Genomic DNA, 18,400 nt, shown 5'->3' on the forward strand with positions numbered 1-18,400 from the left:
GGCTTCGTTCACATCACCCCTCTTGGGGACAGAAGTCACTTCTTTAGCTCTCAGCCAGTTCGGCATTGCTCTATCGTCTAGACGCTCTATCGTCATCTTAACAACTGAGCTGGACCAATAGACCTTTCCACAACTCAGCTATTTCCAAGGGTTGAACAGGGACAGACTTGCTGACAGGAGATGCCTGGCTTCTCAGCACAAAGGCCTCCCGGATACCCTTTTTGTCATTTGAACTCTAAGTGCTGTTTTATACATTACTCCAAATCGGGGTGTGTGTGTGTGTGTGTACAATCCAGGACTGATTGTCCTGATATGCAGGGTATGTGGGATACTGCTTGTAATGTTCTTGGTATTAAAAATGCCCTGTAGAGCCAGTTTGGTGTAGTGGTTAAGTGTGTGGACTCTTATCTGAGAGAATCCGGTTTGATTCTCCACTCCTCCACATGCACTTGCTGATGTGACCTTGGGTCAGCCACAAGTCCTCTCAAGGCTGTTCAGCTTAAAAGCAGTTCTGGGAGAACTCTCTCAGCCCCACCTACCTCATAGGGTGTCTGCTGTGGGGAGGGGAAGGGAAAGGAGCTTTGTAAGCCACTGAGAGACTCCTCTGGGTAGCGAAGGGCAGGGTATAAATCCAATCTCTTCATCATCTGTTTGAACATTTATACCTCACTTTTTGATCCCATGATCATCACAGTAGCTTAAATGAGCCTTTAAGCCTTCTGTCATGTGAAACAGTTAGAGTCCAGGGGCATCTTTGAGACAAGCAACTTGGTTCTACCGCTTCAGACCAACATAGCTGCCAACCTGGATCTGTCTTCTTCCATGTCGCTGAGGGGACAATCCAGTGCTTTCCCCTCCCATCTAAAGCCCCAAGGCAATCAGCGTGCCAAACTGAGGCATATGCTGAAATTTGTGCTAGTTTTCTACATACAGGGATATATATAATTATATATAATTTAAAAAACAAAAACCCCACTCTGGCCTTGTGCCCAGTCTGGGACAAGCCAGGATTCTACCATCTTATTCAGTGTAATGTGCAAATGATTCTACTAGCCCAGCTGTTCCTGCTGCAGCTTTCGCCTCCCAAACGCTAGATCTGAGTCCAGTAACACCTCAGAGAACAGCAGAATCCTGAGGGTTTCACTCTTGAAAGCCCATATCCCTCAACTCTTGTTGGCCTCTGAAGTACTACTGGACTCGAATCCAGCTGCTCCGTCGGAGCCTGGCATGGCTGCCCCCTGAAACTATCTTCCTTCCCCCAGGCTGAGACCCACCCAACAGGAAGGGCCCCAGCACCATGCCCCTCCAGGGTGACCTTTCCACAGCCAGTTCTTGCCCTCAGATGAAGTAAGACTATACATTTATGAGATTCTTATAAAGCAATACATTCCAGAAAACCTTTTGGAAACAGGTCAATTTACCAAGGAAGAGCCCAATAATTTGTACGCATTAATATATAAAATGTTTTTTTTTTAAAAATCATTCCATTAAATATGTACAACCAAAAATGCTAGAAGACACACATTTACAGATAAGAACATTCTAATTTTTTACATATGCAAAAGTGACACCTTTTGACAACAAACTTCACAAGATGTCTTTGGTGACATGTTTAAATGGAAAATATGTTGCCCCCACCCCCCCACCCCCAAGAATGCAAGGCCAAGCGAGGCCACTGTGAAAAGCTGTCCACAGTGCAGATGGTTTGATTGTGAAGAGTCCTGGTGTGGGAACAACAGCAATTCAAAATGGAGACAAAATGAGGCAGGCCCAGATCCCCAAACTGGAACCTCACCTATCATACAGGATTGTTTGCCAAGTGCATCACAAGTAACCCTCCCTTTGGCAGATGTTGGTAGACTGAATATCACCCCTCTCCCCAATCAAAATGCCCCCTTGAATGAAGGAACCCGATTTTTGTTGGTTCTCCCAAGAGCTCCAGCTGCCTGCTAGAATTTCTACATCAATATTGAGGGTTCAGGTTCACCTTATTGTTTTGGGAGAAGCTACAGCTGGAAGCAGAAGACAGGAAATATTCCATTCCACAAGTGCAACTCCACGTCTGGGTTTCTGGATTCCACCCTTACCAACCTCCTGTTGAGCTGCCTGCCATTGGCTCAGTGGATCTCATCTCTTCTAAGCCTGAAATAAATATCCCAACATTGGTAGATTCCAGAATCTGGATGGATTGCTTTGGCCAGCCATTCCAATACTCACTTATGGCAAACCTTAGGCCTATGCTTGCTTCTCAGAAGCTCTGTCCCTCTGACTCGCCCACTAGTAGCTTCGAAGTATAGGAAAGAGTTGAAGGAATAATGTAGCTTTTGGAGAGGCAAGGATTAGGAATGGAGTAAGCCACAAGTTCTCACAAACTAATCTATGGAGAACCAAAGGCTATTCTCCTCCCATACGGCCACTGCTGGGGCAAAAAGCTAAGGAGGGTTGTTGTCTTTAGGCCTCATTTTTTTTGCTTCCAGAGGGTATCTTATTGGCTAATCTTGGAAACAAGATGCCTACACGGCATGACTCTGATGTCCACTTCAGGTGGCAGACAGAAAATGCCATGGGAGTAAGCAGGAGGGGGAGGGTGACCTCCAGAACATCAGTCCACCAAGAAGCCTCTCTGTACAAAGGCATGTTGAAAGCTCCCCAACACTCTTGCTGGTTTCAGCTACACTTACACAGGACAACTCCTGAGTGGATTGTGCCTTGCTTTAATTCATCATTGGGTTTGTGTATGCCAAGGTGACATTTCAACATTCCGCCTTGGGCAGTGACATGTCTTGGGCCAGATGGGAGAGACAGAGATGAGACCTCACCCAGTTTGCTCGCTACGGACCCTACAACACAAGCTACGGATTCCAGCCCGCCAAGAAGATGCAAGGAAATTGCAACATGGCAACTCCAGGTGTTAATCTACTTAACAGCTTTTCTGAAATATTGCAATCCAGTAGAGAAACCAGTTCCACCAGAACAAATAGGCCAGATTCACCAAGATTTAGATTTCAACCCAAGTATTCCAGTGTAACTAGTTTGGTGACTAAGCTTAGGGAACTCCAGGTACTGGGGGTACCCAGGAACAGACATTCTACTAAAAGAAGCTCAGTCATCACTAGAACATGAGGGAATTCAGTCTTTAAATGGGACACGGCATGAAGCGCAGACTTTTTAAAAAATCACCCCCTTAAAAATCTGCAATTGTGTCCCTTCTCTTCTAAAAGCATACCCTATCTAAAAATATCATTTTCTCTCTTGCCCTGCATTGCCCATTTTAACCAAGCAAGCTATCATCACAGCTTTGCAACTGGTTCCCATCCATGTCCTCGACGGGCAAGAGACTGTATGGATTTTCCCTGTTCTGTGGATGCAACCATTCCCACAAATGACTTTCCTCAAGAAGCTGAAAAACGGAGCAAACCATTCCAGTCAAAACCCCAAGTATTTAAGAGAAAAGGGCAAAAGCTTTGGCCGCCTGACGGCTCCAGAAAGTGATGCTGCCCCTTTAACTTAGGAGGCCAAGACTGAGATGCTAACAGATGGATCAACTGTAATCAAAGGGGCACTGGAGCCGGCATCTCTCCTTCGTCCCTTTACTGAGCAGTTATGGAGGCTCACGGAGTGAAACAGCAATATTGTTACTCTAGGGAAGAGCACCATCAGCAGAATTTACACTCTGCACCATCCTCACCACTGAGGAAAGAACTGACTATGTTACCCCCAACTCTAATTTAAAGTTAACGGTTTGCAACATTCCAAATCCCACCACAACCCTCGGAACCCATCCCACCCTAACCCATCACCAATCCTCACATCCGCTATTTGGCTACCGTTACATTCATTGTGACATTCTGACAACTGGCCGAGGGTGTGGTCCAATGTCCGGCTCTCCCTTTCAGCAGGTCGTCTTTGGAGCTCCCACAATGCTCAGCCTCACTCGCAAAGGCCTCGTCGTTGCTGCAGTGAAGCTGGGGTCCTCCTTCCATCATGTCCACAGGCTTACAAACTGCTGGCTTGTCAGGGGAACAGGCAAAAGCAAAGCTGGAAGGTAATTCAGAACCGCTGTCTCCCAAGGGGAGCACCCAAGCCAGCTTTTTAGCCACGTTGTCTCCACAATGCCTGCGAGTGGCAGCAGACACTTCTTGGGACTCAACTGGAGCCTGCAGAGGGAGACTGGAAGGCCTGGCCATCAGTCTCGGCATCTGAAGCACTGGATTATTGGTCCCATCGTGTTGAGGTCTCCCAGTGGTCTCCTTCATCGAGTTCTGCAGCACTGACGTGAAAGGCAGCTCTGTACCCAACAATTCCAGCGCACCCTGTGTGCTCTGGCAGCCCAGTGCATTCAGATCACAGTCCCACTGTTTTGCTTCTTGAGAAGAAAACATATCTGTACTGTGAGACACATTCTGTAGTCCTGGCCAAGGAAGGGTGCCTTTGCCTTCCCTTTCTTCAGCAGAACTTGGAGGGTTCTCCTGGCCGGTGCTCAGTCCTGGCCCAACAGAGTTCTTTTTGCAGCCACTCCTTTTAGACCAAAGCTTGCAAGGCTGCAGGCCGTTCTTGGATAGCTGAGAACTTCCAAGCTCAAACTCCAGACTCTCAGTGTCCAGGGACCGGCTTCTCCTGCAGATGGACAACGGCTCTGGCATGGGTGGGCTCAGCTCCTGAAGCCGAAGACAACGGGGGAGGCTTGCAACCCCCCAGTTACCGCTTTGGAAAGAACTCTGTGGGTACCCAGGAAACATTCTCTCATCACATTCAGCGAAGGATTCTTTTGGAACGTAGCTATCATCAAATCCCTCAAAGGATGCAGCAATGTCCTCATCAGTGTTCATCTCCAAGTGCTGCTCACACTCCCCTTCGCCTTCCTGCTCAACATCCACAATGTCAAACGTGACCATAGTCGGGAGAGCAGGAAGGTTCTGAGTGAACGCGGAGCCCGAGTCCGAGCTCCCAAGGCTTTCAGAGAGGCTGGAGAAAAGAGTCCCACTGCTAGTGAACTCCACCAGCGCTTGAGAGAAATTCACAGCCTGCTCTGGTTCACATTTGCTTTCTGTGCAGGACTCTCGAAAGCTGGGTTCAGTTCCACTGTGAAGCTCGCTTGATGGGCAACTGTGGCGGCCGTGTGTTCTGTAGAAAGGGTACGTCACAGATTTTTCCAAGGCCAAGCCGCTCAAAGCATAGGACTCGAGCACTGTATGCTCCAAATTAGAATCCAACATGACACCATTTTTCACAAACTCAGTAAGGCAACCGCCATGTACTTTGGGACCATAATTGCCATCAGAGCATTTTTTGGGGCACAGCATCTCTTGCAAGTCCCTCCAGTCTTGGTTTTCCGCTGAGATGCTGGCGTTGAGGCTTCTGCTCAAAGCATGAGGAGCGCCCTGATCGCAACCAAGGCAACGTGGACACCTGCCAATGAAGCCAGCCGCTCTTGTTTTACATTCACTGCACTCCTTTTCCCTGGGACGCTGGTCCTTGCTGAGCACCTCCAGGTGTTTCAAGACTGGCTCTCGCTGCATCTCCCAGTACAGAAGCTGCTTCTGAATGGCAGCCAGCCTCTCCTCCTCTGTTTCCATCACTCCGCTCTTCTGCTCCATCATCTGGACCAAATCCTTCTCTGCAGGGATTGAAAAGTCCAAGAACTGGCCAAAGGTCTTGGAAGGGGAAGCCTTCCTGTCAAACCAGGATTCATTCCCATGGGAGGGACTCATGAGCCCATCATCTGGCTCATAAAATTCATAAAGAGCATCACCGCTATAGCTATCCCTTGGGAGGCGATCCTTCTTGATTTCTTCATCTCCAGCCTCATCCTCAGGACCTGGGGTGGTGGAATCATAGTAACCCTCATCACTATTGGGAGCAGATTCTTGTTGGTCACTGTGCGGAGTGAGGAGATCCATGTCATTTCTTGGGCCTTCAGCATAGAGGGGAGGACCCTGCTTGCAACCGTTCACTCCTTGGAGCTCAGTGTTTGTCACGATTTCGGGTAGGTGAGTTTCATAAGTGGTGGCATCCCCTTTGACAGCACCTTCCCACACCTGCTGGAGGTACTCCTCTATACCATCAGGCACAGCCATCTCTTCCCCTCCACCCTGGTAAGTAACAAGGCAGGAACTCCTTTTGGTGGCATCTCTAACCCGCCCTGCGGAAGCGGAGTTCTCTGTGATACTGTCAATATCCGGCTCAGCAATAATGTCTCCACAGCCAGTGAAAGAGTCAAAGCTTTTAAGGGAAGTCACATCTCCAAACATCAAGCTAAGCTGGTCCCCAGGAGGGACAGAGGGAGGATCGCTGTCTAAGAACTCTGGTTGGAGAGCATCTGGAAGGCCGTCATAGATAGAAGCTGCACAGAGGGTGTCACCCACTTCCGATTCAACATCTGGAGAGTCTTCGCAGCTTGCAATCCCAGTGGCTGCTCCTCCAGCAGAATTGTTTTCATGAGCTACCAGCTGGTCTGTCTCCCTAGATTCTACAAGGCTTGCCTTTATTCCAGGCGCAGCTTGATTATGAAGGCTCTCCCTGTGCTCTGGAGGAAGCACCGTGCTTTTAAGAGTCGTCTTCTCAGAAACCGGCTCGGTTTCAATGCCCACCTGCTTATTTCCTTGGCCTTGCTCTTCAGCCACAGCTCCCCTAGAAGTCCATTCTTGCAGCTCAGTTCTCTCAGGTTCATTAGTTTTGCTCTTCCGATGCCGCCGAATGCTGTTGAATAGCCCCTTCAGCCCTTTTTTAGGCCGTGGGAGGAACAAAGATTTATCTCCACTGGGTTTCTTCTCAAAGGCCTCGGAACTCCCACAGAGAGAAGTTGACCGCCCGACAAAACCAACCTGAGAGCTGGCATCCGTTGACAAAAGAGCACTCTGAGAGCTTGGCAGCTGAGGAGAAGGGAAGTCCGTTCCACCATCCGAAGGGCTCCGGAGGCGTCTTCCACCAGCATCTTCACATCCAACATCACTGAGGCCGTCGTGAGTTTTACTTTTGCACAGGCCCTTTTTAGAGGTCCCCTTCCCCGGGCCTTTGTTCTTCCCTCCAAAGAAGCTGGGTAGTGTACAGATGCTCCTCTTCCCACCAAAGAGCTTGAAAGCCGTTTTCTTCAACTTGCCTGCAGCTGCTGGCTGCCGATTCTGCTCTGCGGCTGCGAAGGAAGCATCGCCCTGTTCAGAGAGCTGGTCAGCTGCCCCATTCTCCTCCTGCAGCTGCCGATTGTGGGTCTCGAGTTGTCCGCAGAGGGTGGATGGAGACCTGGCTCTGACTTTCTCCTCGAGGCAGGAGGCACCTGCAGCAGCCATTCTAGCATGCATATTCAACTGGAAACGAAGACTGTGGTGGCAGCATCTTCCTCAACATGCATTGGCTGAAGCATCATCGCTCGTCTGGGGGGAAAAAGACAGAAAAGGGAGAGTCATTACTGTCAAGTCTCTGTACAACTCTGGTCAAGTCTGTACTGTACTTTGGTTCAAGCAAAGAGCCTTCTGGGTAAAGCCTGTCTGTATGCCAATGCTGCTAGCTAAACCTCTCCCATACCCCCCTCCTTTTGCTTTGTTATGTAGCCTTGCTTTGAAATGGGAATATGGGAAGCTATAATCTGTGCCTTCTCAGGCCAGGCATCAGGGGGAGGTTGGAGCCAGAGAACGCTGAAGGCCAAAGCCGGCCTGAGAAAGAAATTGTAACATCAGTGTGCGAATGTGCCCTGCATAGTGCCCCTCCCTTAAGAATCCCTTTGAAGTGTACCTTATATGATGGCATTGTACTGTATGATCTTTAGTCTTTCAATTTGAACCTATCCAAGCCTATCCTTATCAATAAACCAGCAACTTTGTTTCTACCCCGACTCGTTATTGAATTTGGAGACTTGACAATTACTTCACAGACCTTTGGAGTAATTAAAATGTATATCTAAATGCTTGGGAAGGGGCTGTGGTGCCATAGCAGAAAATGCACTTCCTGGGTTCAGTTCCCGATCCCTTCAGTTAAAGGACCTCATGGAAGGAAGTCCTTTCTGTGGCCCCAGAGAGCTTCTCCAAATCAGAGTGTGTGATACTGAGACAGGCGGACCAATGGTCTGATTGCACAGGAAGCAACTTCGTACCTCCAATCAAAAGCAGAGTCACAACCACTAGCATACTGAAAGCTGCTGTGACTTTAGCAGCTGCAGGCTGGCAAGAGGTTTAGTGTTGGCGTAAACCCTATCAGCAAAGTTTCGTTCCGCTAAACAACATTAATAGCACGAGAGGGAAGAAGTTGGCAGTTCTAGGTGGGAAATGTGATTTATTAATTGGATCTAACTGCAAATAAACTCATAATAACGAGTTTAAATTAATAATGGGGCTCATAATAATGGGTTTAACTTAAGGGTGGGAAGGTATCGACTGGATATTAGGAAAAACTTTTTTACAGTACGAGTTGTTCAAAAGTGGAATCAGCTACCAAGGAAGGTGGGGAGCTCCCCCTCTCTAGCAGTCTTTCAGCAGCGGCTGGACAAACAATTGTCAGGGATGCTCTAGGTCAGTGGTGGCGAACCTATGGCACGGGTGCCAGAGGCGGCACTCAGAGCCCTCTCTGTGGGCACTTGCGCTCCCTCGCCTCCCCACCCCACACACGAGGCTCTGGAGTCATATCTCATTGAAGCTCCTCTTCTCCCCAAACTCAAGCTCCTTCCCCCAAATCTCCAGGTATTTCCCAACACAAACTTGGCAACCCTAACTGGGCCTCCTTCAGAAAGACAACAGGGCACTCCAACCTTTTTGAGCTCGTGGACACCTTTGGAATTCTGACGTGGGGGGTGCAACCACAATGCAGCCCCCAAGCATAACACACAGAGGAAAATTCCTTGCAGGTGTTCCTGCAGTTTTAGGGAGGGGGTTAGATGGGACCCACTAGGGCAGGTGTGGCCAAACTTGCTTAACATAAGAGCCACATAGAATAAATGTCAGATGTGTGAGAGCCACTAGACACAAACGTCAGATGTCTGAGAGGAAGGAAGGAAAATAGGTGGGGAGGGAGAGAGAGAGGTGGAAAGAAAGCAACTTGAACTTTAAATGGATTCTCCAAGCTACTGGCTGGCTTGAAGAAGTGGTTTAAAGAGACAAATGCCTTCTCTGGTGGGGGCTTCAAAAGCCACACAATGTGTGTGAAAGAGCCACATGTGGCTCCTGAGCCACAGTTTGGCCACCCCTGCACTAGAGAAATGGGTATAAGGCAGCTTCACATTTTCATGTGGCCAAGACCTGGTTGCATTTCATATTTCAAAACTGTTATGGCACAGCCCAAGCCGAAGGGAAGAAGAGAGCATGGGTGTGTGTGCGGGGGTGGGGGGAGAGGAGAGATCAGGACCTTGAATCAAGCACGTATTTTTGAAGGGATGTGGGTTTATTACAGGAAATGTTGGATCCCACTAATCTGACAGAAACAGTGGCCGGGATCGCCTCTGGTTTAGGAGTGGAAAGGGAGGAACTGCAGGCTTCCTTGCTTTTAAATACGATGCTTCTCCCTTTGCCATAGACCCAACATTGATGAACAGGGGAGCTGACCGGGTTTCTCGCGATGATAATGGATTTAAAATTTTGTTAAAAGAAATTAAGTGCTAACTTTACAGTATGACAACAAGAGATAAGTCCCCCCAGATTGTTACTAGCTCATCCGAACCAATACTAGAACAAAGTTTGAGTCCAGCGGCACCTTTAAGACTAACAATGTTTTATTCAAGGTATAAGTTTTCATGTGTGAATGAAATGGTGTTGATCTTAAAGGTGCCACTGGACTCAAACTTTGTTCTGCTGCTTCGGACCAACATCTGAACCCACCTGAACCAATGGTAGACACTTAAGAGCTCAATGTAAAAAGAAGTTCTAAAAACACCCAACTTGCTTCCTTGCCTGGTTGCCTAAATGAAATTTGGACTCGCCACAGAAGGTCAATTGAGGATCAAGGTACACATGAAGCTGCCTTATCATGGCCCATCAAAGTCATGGCCCATCAAAGTCAATCTACCCAGATTGGCAGAAGCTCTCCAGAGTCTCAGGCAGAGGTCTTTCTCATCAACTCCTGCCTGTTCGTATTTTAACTGGAGATGCTGGGAACTGAACCTAGGACCTTCTGCATGCCAGGCAGATGTTCTACTGCTGAACCACAAGCCCTCCCTAATGGTAGCCAAAGGACTGCCTTCTCTCATACTTGCCAGTTAAGATCCTCACCTCAAGACCTATCTTTTGGCCCTCACCTACAGAATGGATGTAGAAATGGAAAGTATTTGGAAATTTTGGAGCCGAGGGGAACAAGTTAACCTATTTTTCCTTAGGCAGGTGATGAACATTCTGAAAACTGAAATATCTGTAATACTTTCTTATCAAAACTGAATTTATTGCACTGCTTCAATAACATAAAAATCAAGCACATAAAATTTAGCTTATAAAACTAGCTTCAAAACGGCTTCAATTTTTGTCTGTTTAGCTGCAGGCAGTCCTCTGGTGCAGCAGGGAACAAATGACCCAAGTGAAAATTTGCAAGCTTTAACTTCGTTGCCACTGTGCAATACGACTCACAACAAACACATTACCATTGATAATGCATTACCTTTCTAGCCCTGATGATTTCTGAAGCTCATTCAAACATAAAAAGAGGAGCACAAAAATCACACCCAGGTTCAAAGGAATGGCTCATGCACACCTTCAAAATTAAATGGTATGGGAGTGGAGAGGACCTGGGATACTTCAAGTATTTGTTGTGGCTCCTTTTTATGCCTCATATAACCACAAACCAAATATCCTTGGGGGATAATCACACATGGAATGAAACACAGGGCAGAGGGTGAGTCAGCGTATCCCCTAATGTGACACCTGGATTATTCTAACCCCAAAAGGCATGAAGCCCCTGGGGCAGCATCTCCCTGAGTGGGGCTCCTTGATCTTAAACTGAAAAGAGGGTTTTGTACCAACAATATCCTGTTCTGTTGACCTACTAAAAGGGCAACAGTCCTTCCTCTTTGGCATTTGCTCACTCATGTTTTCCTTCATGCCACACTGCTTCCTTCTAGGGAGATTACAGCCAACTTTATAGTTTGGCATGACCATAGCTGGGGCAGGAATCACTTCCATTCCATTATGCCACGAGGTGCACATTCAAAGCTATAGAACTATCACCTGTCCCTGAGACTACTTCAACCATCCTGTCGTAAGCAGGCTACAACCATTTTGGGCATGAAGCCCACTCCTGAGGGGTCAACAGCCAGCCACATTTTACTTCCACGTGGCAATCCACCAGAGATATAAGAGAGCAACAACGTGGTAACATTTACCTCCCAGCATTGCCAAAACAATTTGCTCCCAGTTTACATTCTCCCATCGCTCGCCAGCCAGCCACCGACTGCCATGTTATATCCTTAAACAAGAGGCATTACGAAAAACGGCGAAATTCGAATTGTCTGATATCAGGTTTGTGGCTAACCATATCGAACCCAGTTCAATGGATCTGTATTTCTAAACCCACCCAGTACTTGAGGAATCATTCATTTTTGCATCCCTGAGGTTTAAAGTTAACTACCATATAAAACTGAGGGTCTGCATTCAGCCTGGGAATAGGTGATGTGGCAGGCAAAAAAACCCCAAACTTCTTTCCTACTTATAGCTGGATTTATTGGGAAAGTTTTGTTTTCCTTTCCTCACAGGATTCATTTCAGCATCTTTATTTCCCAAAAGAAGTCTTTGCCTGTGAATTCAGAGGCACCATGGTCTCTCAGAAAGCAGGCTAGAGCAGCCCATCAAATGGCCGGCGCTCACGTGGGCCGAAGCCTCCTCGGGTCACAAGAGAATGGCCTTTCCATTTGATTACCTCAGCCTCGCACAAAAATTCTACATCGATGAGCTCATCCCGCCACACACAGGAGCGCACCAGAATGCCAGCATGGGCAGTTCTGCTGTGAACAATTTGGGTATGGGGGCAAGCCAACTAGTAATAACATTAAAATAAGGGTGAGTTTCAGAAGATTTTCAGCACTGGTGCCAACAAAAAGAAAAACAGCCCGGTCTGGGCTCTATCAGACTTCAGGGGCAAGTGTGGCAGGCTGGGAGGATTCAGATGTATTTACCCTCATGTCATTCCATTCACAGATATGGAGGGACAACCCTTTAAACGGAAAATGGAGCATGCAGCTGAGGGGAACTAAACCCTGTCTTTCATGAATAGAAGTCTCTCCCGGTAGAAACATCACCTTCTACCTGATCCTTCCTGGAAAGACCAGGAATTGAACCCGGGAGCTTCTGCATGCCAAGCGGATGCTCTACCATTTTATAAGGGAGGGGGCACATGTTTGAGTAAATTCACATGAATCTTCTGGTCAATCTGGATTTGACTGTTTGTTACTCCCATGGAATATCCAAAGGAAGAATATCAACCATGGTTCTTCATGTGAATGTTAAAGCGATGGCAAAATCCCATGTAGCCATTTACTGCAGTTATGGGGAGGGCAAGTCTTACATTTACAAAAACCCAAGTTAATTCTGTATTTGGATTAATCAATTAATCTTGACTGCCTGTCAGCTTGTGTTCCTTGAAGTATATTCTATGGTTTGAAATGTTTATTTTCTACTAACCAATTCTTGAAATCTTTGCCTTTGCTAACACTAGTGCCATGTTAGAATGTGAAGGGGGGAACAAGGAGGGGTGATTAAGGTGCCAGAGGCCAGCAAGGTCTTTGAAATGCAAACATTTGGCCGTTTCTCAGGCGCTTGCTAAAGACGAGCAAGGCCACAGCAGGGGAGGAGAGACAGTCTGTGCATGGAGCAGATAAGAGGGATGCGAACTGGTTGCTATCATCGGACAGACCCAAGTTTTATTGTGGGAAATGATTTAAACCCCCTATGCTTTGATGTATGCCCATAAATGCCAATGCCTTTGCCTATTTCGTTATCCGTATCAATGGACCTGCGTAGCGAGTAACATTGTTGTAATCAATAAAATAGAAACTTAGTTTTTACACAAAGACAAGTCTATTCTTTCTTGAAACTTCAATGCCCCCTTCGCTGACACTGCCTAATCCTACAAATTTAGGTGTACCTAAACACACTGAAGATAAACACCTTAGACATGTCTAATCTTTATAGTGCATACTGACACTGTAAATCCTAACTATGGAAGTAGATCACCATTTATGCAAACATTAAAAAATGTATGATCGTGACAGTCGACACAGTTTTTCTTGGTTTCTGTTGCAGTCTGAGGAAACTAAAACAACACTTGAAAATGCACCTTGCAAAGCATCAAACTATATTTAAAAAGCATGTAAAAGAGAAAAGTTAGTTTGTGTATATGTTTTATATTTTTGATTTTCTTTTATATTTATGTGAAAATGATCTAAATAAGTCATATTATTGAATACCAAATGTTGTTACTGTAACTTTTACTTCAATAAGGAAAAATTAATTAAAAGATGTCTTAATTGATTACACACAGCATTATTAATTGATCAAGTTTGTAATAAATCTAAATCTGAAGGCAACAATAGTTCTTAATCTGTCCCAGGACACTTTCTAGTCATAAGAATATTCTCAGTAGAGAAATTTACCAATTCATTGACTGAATAGGGCAAGTCCTAATTATTTCAGCAATTGGATTTTTCCCATAAAATGGAATGGAGAAAAATGCAGATATCTATTGTCCCCAAATAAACAGAGATTTGTTCTCAAATTCATGTCTTGCAAATAAGACCAGAGAAGTTGCTAGCTCTCACACACTTGCATTATCCTGCACCCACCTTTACCTGTTAGCAATTTTAGCTTAAAAGAGACACACACGCCCTGGTTTTCATCAGTCTTTGAACCTGGGACCTTCTGTATGCCAAGCAGATGCTTTACCATTTTATAAGGGAGGGGGCGCATGTTTGAGTAAATTCACATGAATTTCATTCACAGATATGGAGGGACAACCCTTTAAACGGAAAATGGAGCATGCAGCTGAGGGGAACTAAACCCTGTCTTTCATGAATAGAAGTCTCTCCCGGTAGAAACATCACCTTCTACCTGATCCTTCCTGGAAAGACCAGGAATTGAACCCGGGACCTTCTGCATGCCAAGCGGATGCTCTACCATTTTATAAGGGAGGGGGGCACATGTTTGAGTAAATTCACATGAATCTTCTGGTCAATCTGGATTTGACTCTTTGTTACTTCCATGGAAGGGGATTCTGGAAACAAAGCACTGACTATATACAAGGTGTTAAATTCTGCTTGTTTCCCAAACGGTTAATAAAAAAGAGTCCTTGAGGTGGCCTGACAGTCAACTGACTACCTGTTCATACTGAGTACCTATTATCTGAGCCATGGTCAAATATTGTAAAACAGTCCCTCAGCAAAGAACGTCAGTGTTTTAAGCAGCTCCTAGTTTATACCACTATTGTAGTAAGAGCAAGAGTGAAGGTCTCTGTTCCCTTAACCCTACAATGGTTGCCCGGGAAAAAAAAATTGGTTTCCCTATGGCTGCCCATTAATGCCCAAAACATGGGGAGTGCCAGTCATGGACTGCTTGAAGGCCCCCTCCATGGGATAAAAGCAAGGATGCAGCACAGACCTGACCCAATAGCCCAGGCTAGTTCAAACATCTCATCTTTCAGACGCTAAGAAAGGTCAGCCGTGGTTTGGATGGGAGGCCACCATGCAGAGGAAGGCAATGGCAAACCACCTTGAAAACCCAACTGGGTTGCCATCAGCCAGCTGTGTCTTGACAGTGATTTCCACCCCCACAAACAGTGCCAGTTGGAAGAGTTATGCCCTCCCTTCCCCGGTGACGCAGGTATGATCCCCATTCTTCCCCTCATGTCAGCCACCCACCTGGACTGTCTTTTACAGCCTCAGACGAGTTGAAATTCCAGTGTCACCGGCAGCTGGACTCTAAACCCTCAGAAAACAGCTCTAGGCATCTCTGAACAGAAAGAACTGACCAGCTGTGCAAGCACAGCTGCCTTTAAAAACTAGCTCTGAAGAAAAAGTTGCAAGGATTTTGTTTTATTTATATTTTATTTTCACTTCTTAAATACTGTAACTTAAGGCCAACTGCAGCATTCCAGGGCAAAAAAGTCAAAGTAAAATACCACCCAGAGACTTGTTCACATTTATAGAAAATAGGGTTACCTCTTTTAAAAGTTTGTGTCTAAGCACCTTAAACCATTTTTAGACCTGTTGATCCAAAGGCTGTTGATAAAGTATTTTGCTGCTCTTCTAAGAAAAGGTTTAATTAAGAAAAAAATCACCACTATTTGACTAGTCAATGAACCAGATCTTTTTAACTGCTGGCCAAATGCCCAGCAGGACATATCCAATACTCAGCAAAATGGTTTGCTTTCTGCTTTCTCCTTTTTACCTAACATATCTAGTTAACTTTATCTTTGGAAAGTTCAGAAGTTAGCTGTTCTCCGTGGCTGTGTTTATTCCTAAACATAACACCTGCATCTAGATTTAAGCAGACAGCACTGAGCTTCTAGGCTGCCATTTAAAAGCCAGGCTTCTGCTTATGCAAACACATTCCTTGCCTTCTTCGGATATTTGAGCACAGACAAATAATACACAGGGAGAGCCACAGCTCAATGGCAGAGAACATCCTTGGCACACATCAGGGCCCAATTCAACATCTGTGGTCTCTAAGGTCCTTGGGGAAGGAGACTAGCAAAGCTCCTGTAGAGCTATTGATAGTCCAAGTAGGAAGCAACAGCTGTTGAAAAATCTGAGGTTGCTTCCTATTACCATTGGAATCTCCTTTTTTAAAAAGTTCAGAGTTCTCCAGCATGCTTGAAACGCAGAAGTTGTGAAAAATCAGCTTCTGCAGGTACCAAACTCCCAACAGGGAAATGGTTGGGGCTTGACCATTTTTAAGAGGAGAGCAGAGAAAGCAAGAGTGAATCCAACTGCTAGCCACAGGGGAGCATGCCCCCTCGTGAGATCCCAGAGCCCCTCCTCCAATTTTAGCTTCTATTAAAAAACAAAAGCAAAAAAACAAAAAAACCCCGTTATCTGTACAAAAAACCTGTAAGGATCATGCATACTTCATGCATCTCCTTGTTTGGTGATAGAAAGTGCAGTCATATCTCCACCAAGGCATGGCAACTCCTCACAGGGTTTTCAAGGTAAGAGGCATTCAAAGGTGGTTTTGCCCTTGGCTGCCTCTGCAACTCTGGAGTGCCTTGGTGGTCTCCCATCCAAATACTGAGATCTCACAAGATTACCCTAACCTGGGTCAACCTGGCTGGGGAATTAATGGTTTAGTACTAATAAAACAAACCTCTTTTCCACCAGCATTTTAGCCAATGAGGGCACAGCTGGATGACTGACCAATATTATCTGAAGAAGTGAGTGGCGATTCACAAAAGCTCACACATGCCCTGCCACAAATTGTGTTAGTCTTGAAGGCGCTACTGGACTCTTGTTCTTTCTTAAAGATTAGGAACTTAAATATGACTCAATTTAATGTATAAAGTAACTAGGGTTACAATGAAACAGCCAAGACTAGCTGCCTACCTGCCCTCTGACTGCGGCCCCCTCACCCAGACAGCAGGAGGGTCACAACGGCCAAGAGGAAGGTCACTCTGGGTTGCCACCACCTCACCCAAACCCAGCCTTGCAACACAGCAAGGGGATCCAGCCCTGGACTTTCTGGAGGAGAAGGCTGGGCTGATGCAGGAGTTCTGCAAGCCCGTTTGTCTCCTTCGCCGCCTGCACCGCACACCTCCCGCCTCCTCGGTGCCTAAATAAGTCTTGGAGGGCCCGCTTCCTTTTGCATTTCTGCCACCCACTCCCCCGGCCTGCATTCCACAGGCTCCAGCCCTGACTTACCGGGGGAGAAGGCCGGTGCCATGCGCATGCGTTTCTCTCATTCTCACACACACACAGAGCGCGCATCACACGCATCACGCCCGCGGCTGAGCCCTTCGGGCCCCGTTTTGTTTCCCTGCCACCCGCCCCCACGGCGGCGGCCTCCCCTTCGCTCCACTCCGGCAAACTTGGCGGGGCAGCAGGGGGGCCCAGCAGCCACAGACCTGCCGAGAGGCCGCTTTCGGAAGGGAGGGGAGGAGAGGGCCGGTGCGCGCGGGGGAGACGGAGGGCAGGAGGCTGCAGGGAGCGCAGCGGCGGGGCAGGGCAAAGTAGGCAAGGAAAGGGCCTCCTCCCGCGGGCGCCGAGCGGGGCGCACAAAAGAGAGCGGCTGCCGAGGGAGACGCTGCCTGCTGCCCACCACCGCGCAACCCGGGACGCCGCTGCTGCTGCCGCAGACACAAAGGGCGGCCTTCCTCCTCCTCCCTGCCCGGCCCAGCAGGCCAAGGGCTTGGCGACGGACCGCGCCTCCCACCGCTGCTCCAGCCGCCACTCACCGGCCTCCGCTGGTGCGCCCGGGCACCCTCGCGCCGCCGCCTCGGGAGGAAACTTCCCGGCCCATTTCGGGCTCCGGCCGCGCCTCCTCTCCTCCCCCCGCCCAGTCGCCAGGGGAGGGCGGGGCGGAAGGCTGACGGGCAGCCGCGCCGAGCCACTCAGAAGCGCCCGGGGCGGAGCCAGCCGGCCTCCCGCCCTCTTCCAAGCTGGGTTGGAGCGCGGCGGGGGAAAGGGCTCGCTGTCCCGGGGGGGGATAGAGGACTCCACCGTGTTGGCCCCGTCCACGCCCAGGGAATTGCTGATTGCCACAAGTTGGGGGTCGGGGAGCCGTTTTGCTCCAGGCCACTTTGCCGGGGATCCTCGGAGGTTTGCCATTTTCTGGCCATGGAGAGGAGGAGTCACGGGGGTGAGGGTTAGAGGCATTGGTGAGGTTCCTGCCCTGGCCAGGGGTGGACTAGATGACCCTGGAGGACCCTTCCTGCTCTCTGATTCCGCTGTGATGAATGGCTGCGATGCTAGTCAGTCTCAAAGCGGGGGCTAACTTTTTCCTTTGTTGGCAGCCTCGAGGTGGGACGTATGGATGCTTTTGGGAGGGTGGATTCTACGGCACCGTGCCCCACTGAGGTTCTAGAGTTTCCCAACCAGGATCTGACAACCCTAGGAAGTCTAGATTGGATCAATTAGATTGGAAAGCAAGTGAGCAAGTTTGATGGGGTTGCAGCCCAGGCCCAGGATCCGGGAGACCCACTTTCCTATGGGAGGTTGCTGAGCCACCTTGGTACTAGTCCCACTCAGCCTAGCCCACCTCACAGGGTTGTTGTTGTTAGGATAAAAGGGAGGAGGGGGCAGTAGGGTTGAAAGGCAGAGGAGAGGAATAAATGCTCTTCTCTCCGTTTTTGTTAGCTGCCGTGAGCAGGTATCTGGAGAAATACATATCCATGTCCTAAATAAAGAACTGCTGTGCATACTGAGTATACACCGTTTCTGTTCCTCCATTTTATGCTGAAAGCAATCCCGTGAGGCAGATTTGGCTGAGAGGGTGGCTGTTCCAAGGTCACC

The 18,400-nt window shown here is 47.8% G+C and overlaps 1 protein-coding gene across 2 annotated transcripts; it reads right to left on the minus strand.

Annotated features, from left to right (window-relative positions):
- Window positions 1-1,439: 1,439 nt before the first annotated feature.
- AMER1 (APC membrane recruitment protein 1) lies at window positions 1,440-17,395 on the minus strand. Of its 2 annotated transcripts, XM_060249478.1 has the most exons (3): window positions 17,344-17,395; window positions 3,935-7,370; window positions 1,440-2,142 (listed from the first exon to the last, which is right to left on the minus strand). In XM_060249478.1, the coding sequence occupies exons 2-3, from the start codon at window positions 7,296-7,298 to the stop codon at window positions 2,084-2,086; spliced, it is 3,423 nt and encodes a 1,140-aa protein (XP_060105461.1). In that variant the 5' UTR covers window positions 7,299-7,370; window positions 17,344-17,395; the 3' UTR covers window positions 1,440-2,083. The 2 variants fall into 2 exon arrangements, with proteins under 2 accessions (XP_060105461.1, XP_060105460.1); XM_060249477.1 differs by having other exon boundaries at window positions 1,440-7,370.
- Window positions 17,396-18,400: the final 1,005 nt, after the last annotated feature.

This window comes from Heteronotia binoei, chromosome 11, assembly GCF_032191835.1.
Source record: "Heteronotia binoei isolate CCM8104 ecotype False Entrance Well chromosome 11, APGP_CSIRO_Hbin_v1, whole genome shotgun sequence".
Lineage (NCBI taxonomy): Eukaryota > Metazoa > Chordata > Lepidosauria > Squamata > Gekkonidae > Heteronotia > Heteronotia binoei.

Coding starts and splice junctions, on each gene's coding strand:
- AMER1 (XM_060249477.1), bottom strand. CDS start 7,298: ATGCATGCTAGAATGGCTGCTGCAGGTGCCTCCTGCCTCGAGGAGAAA.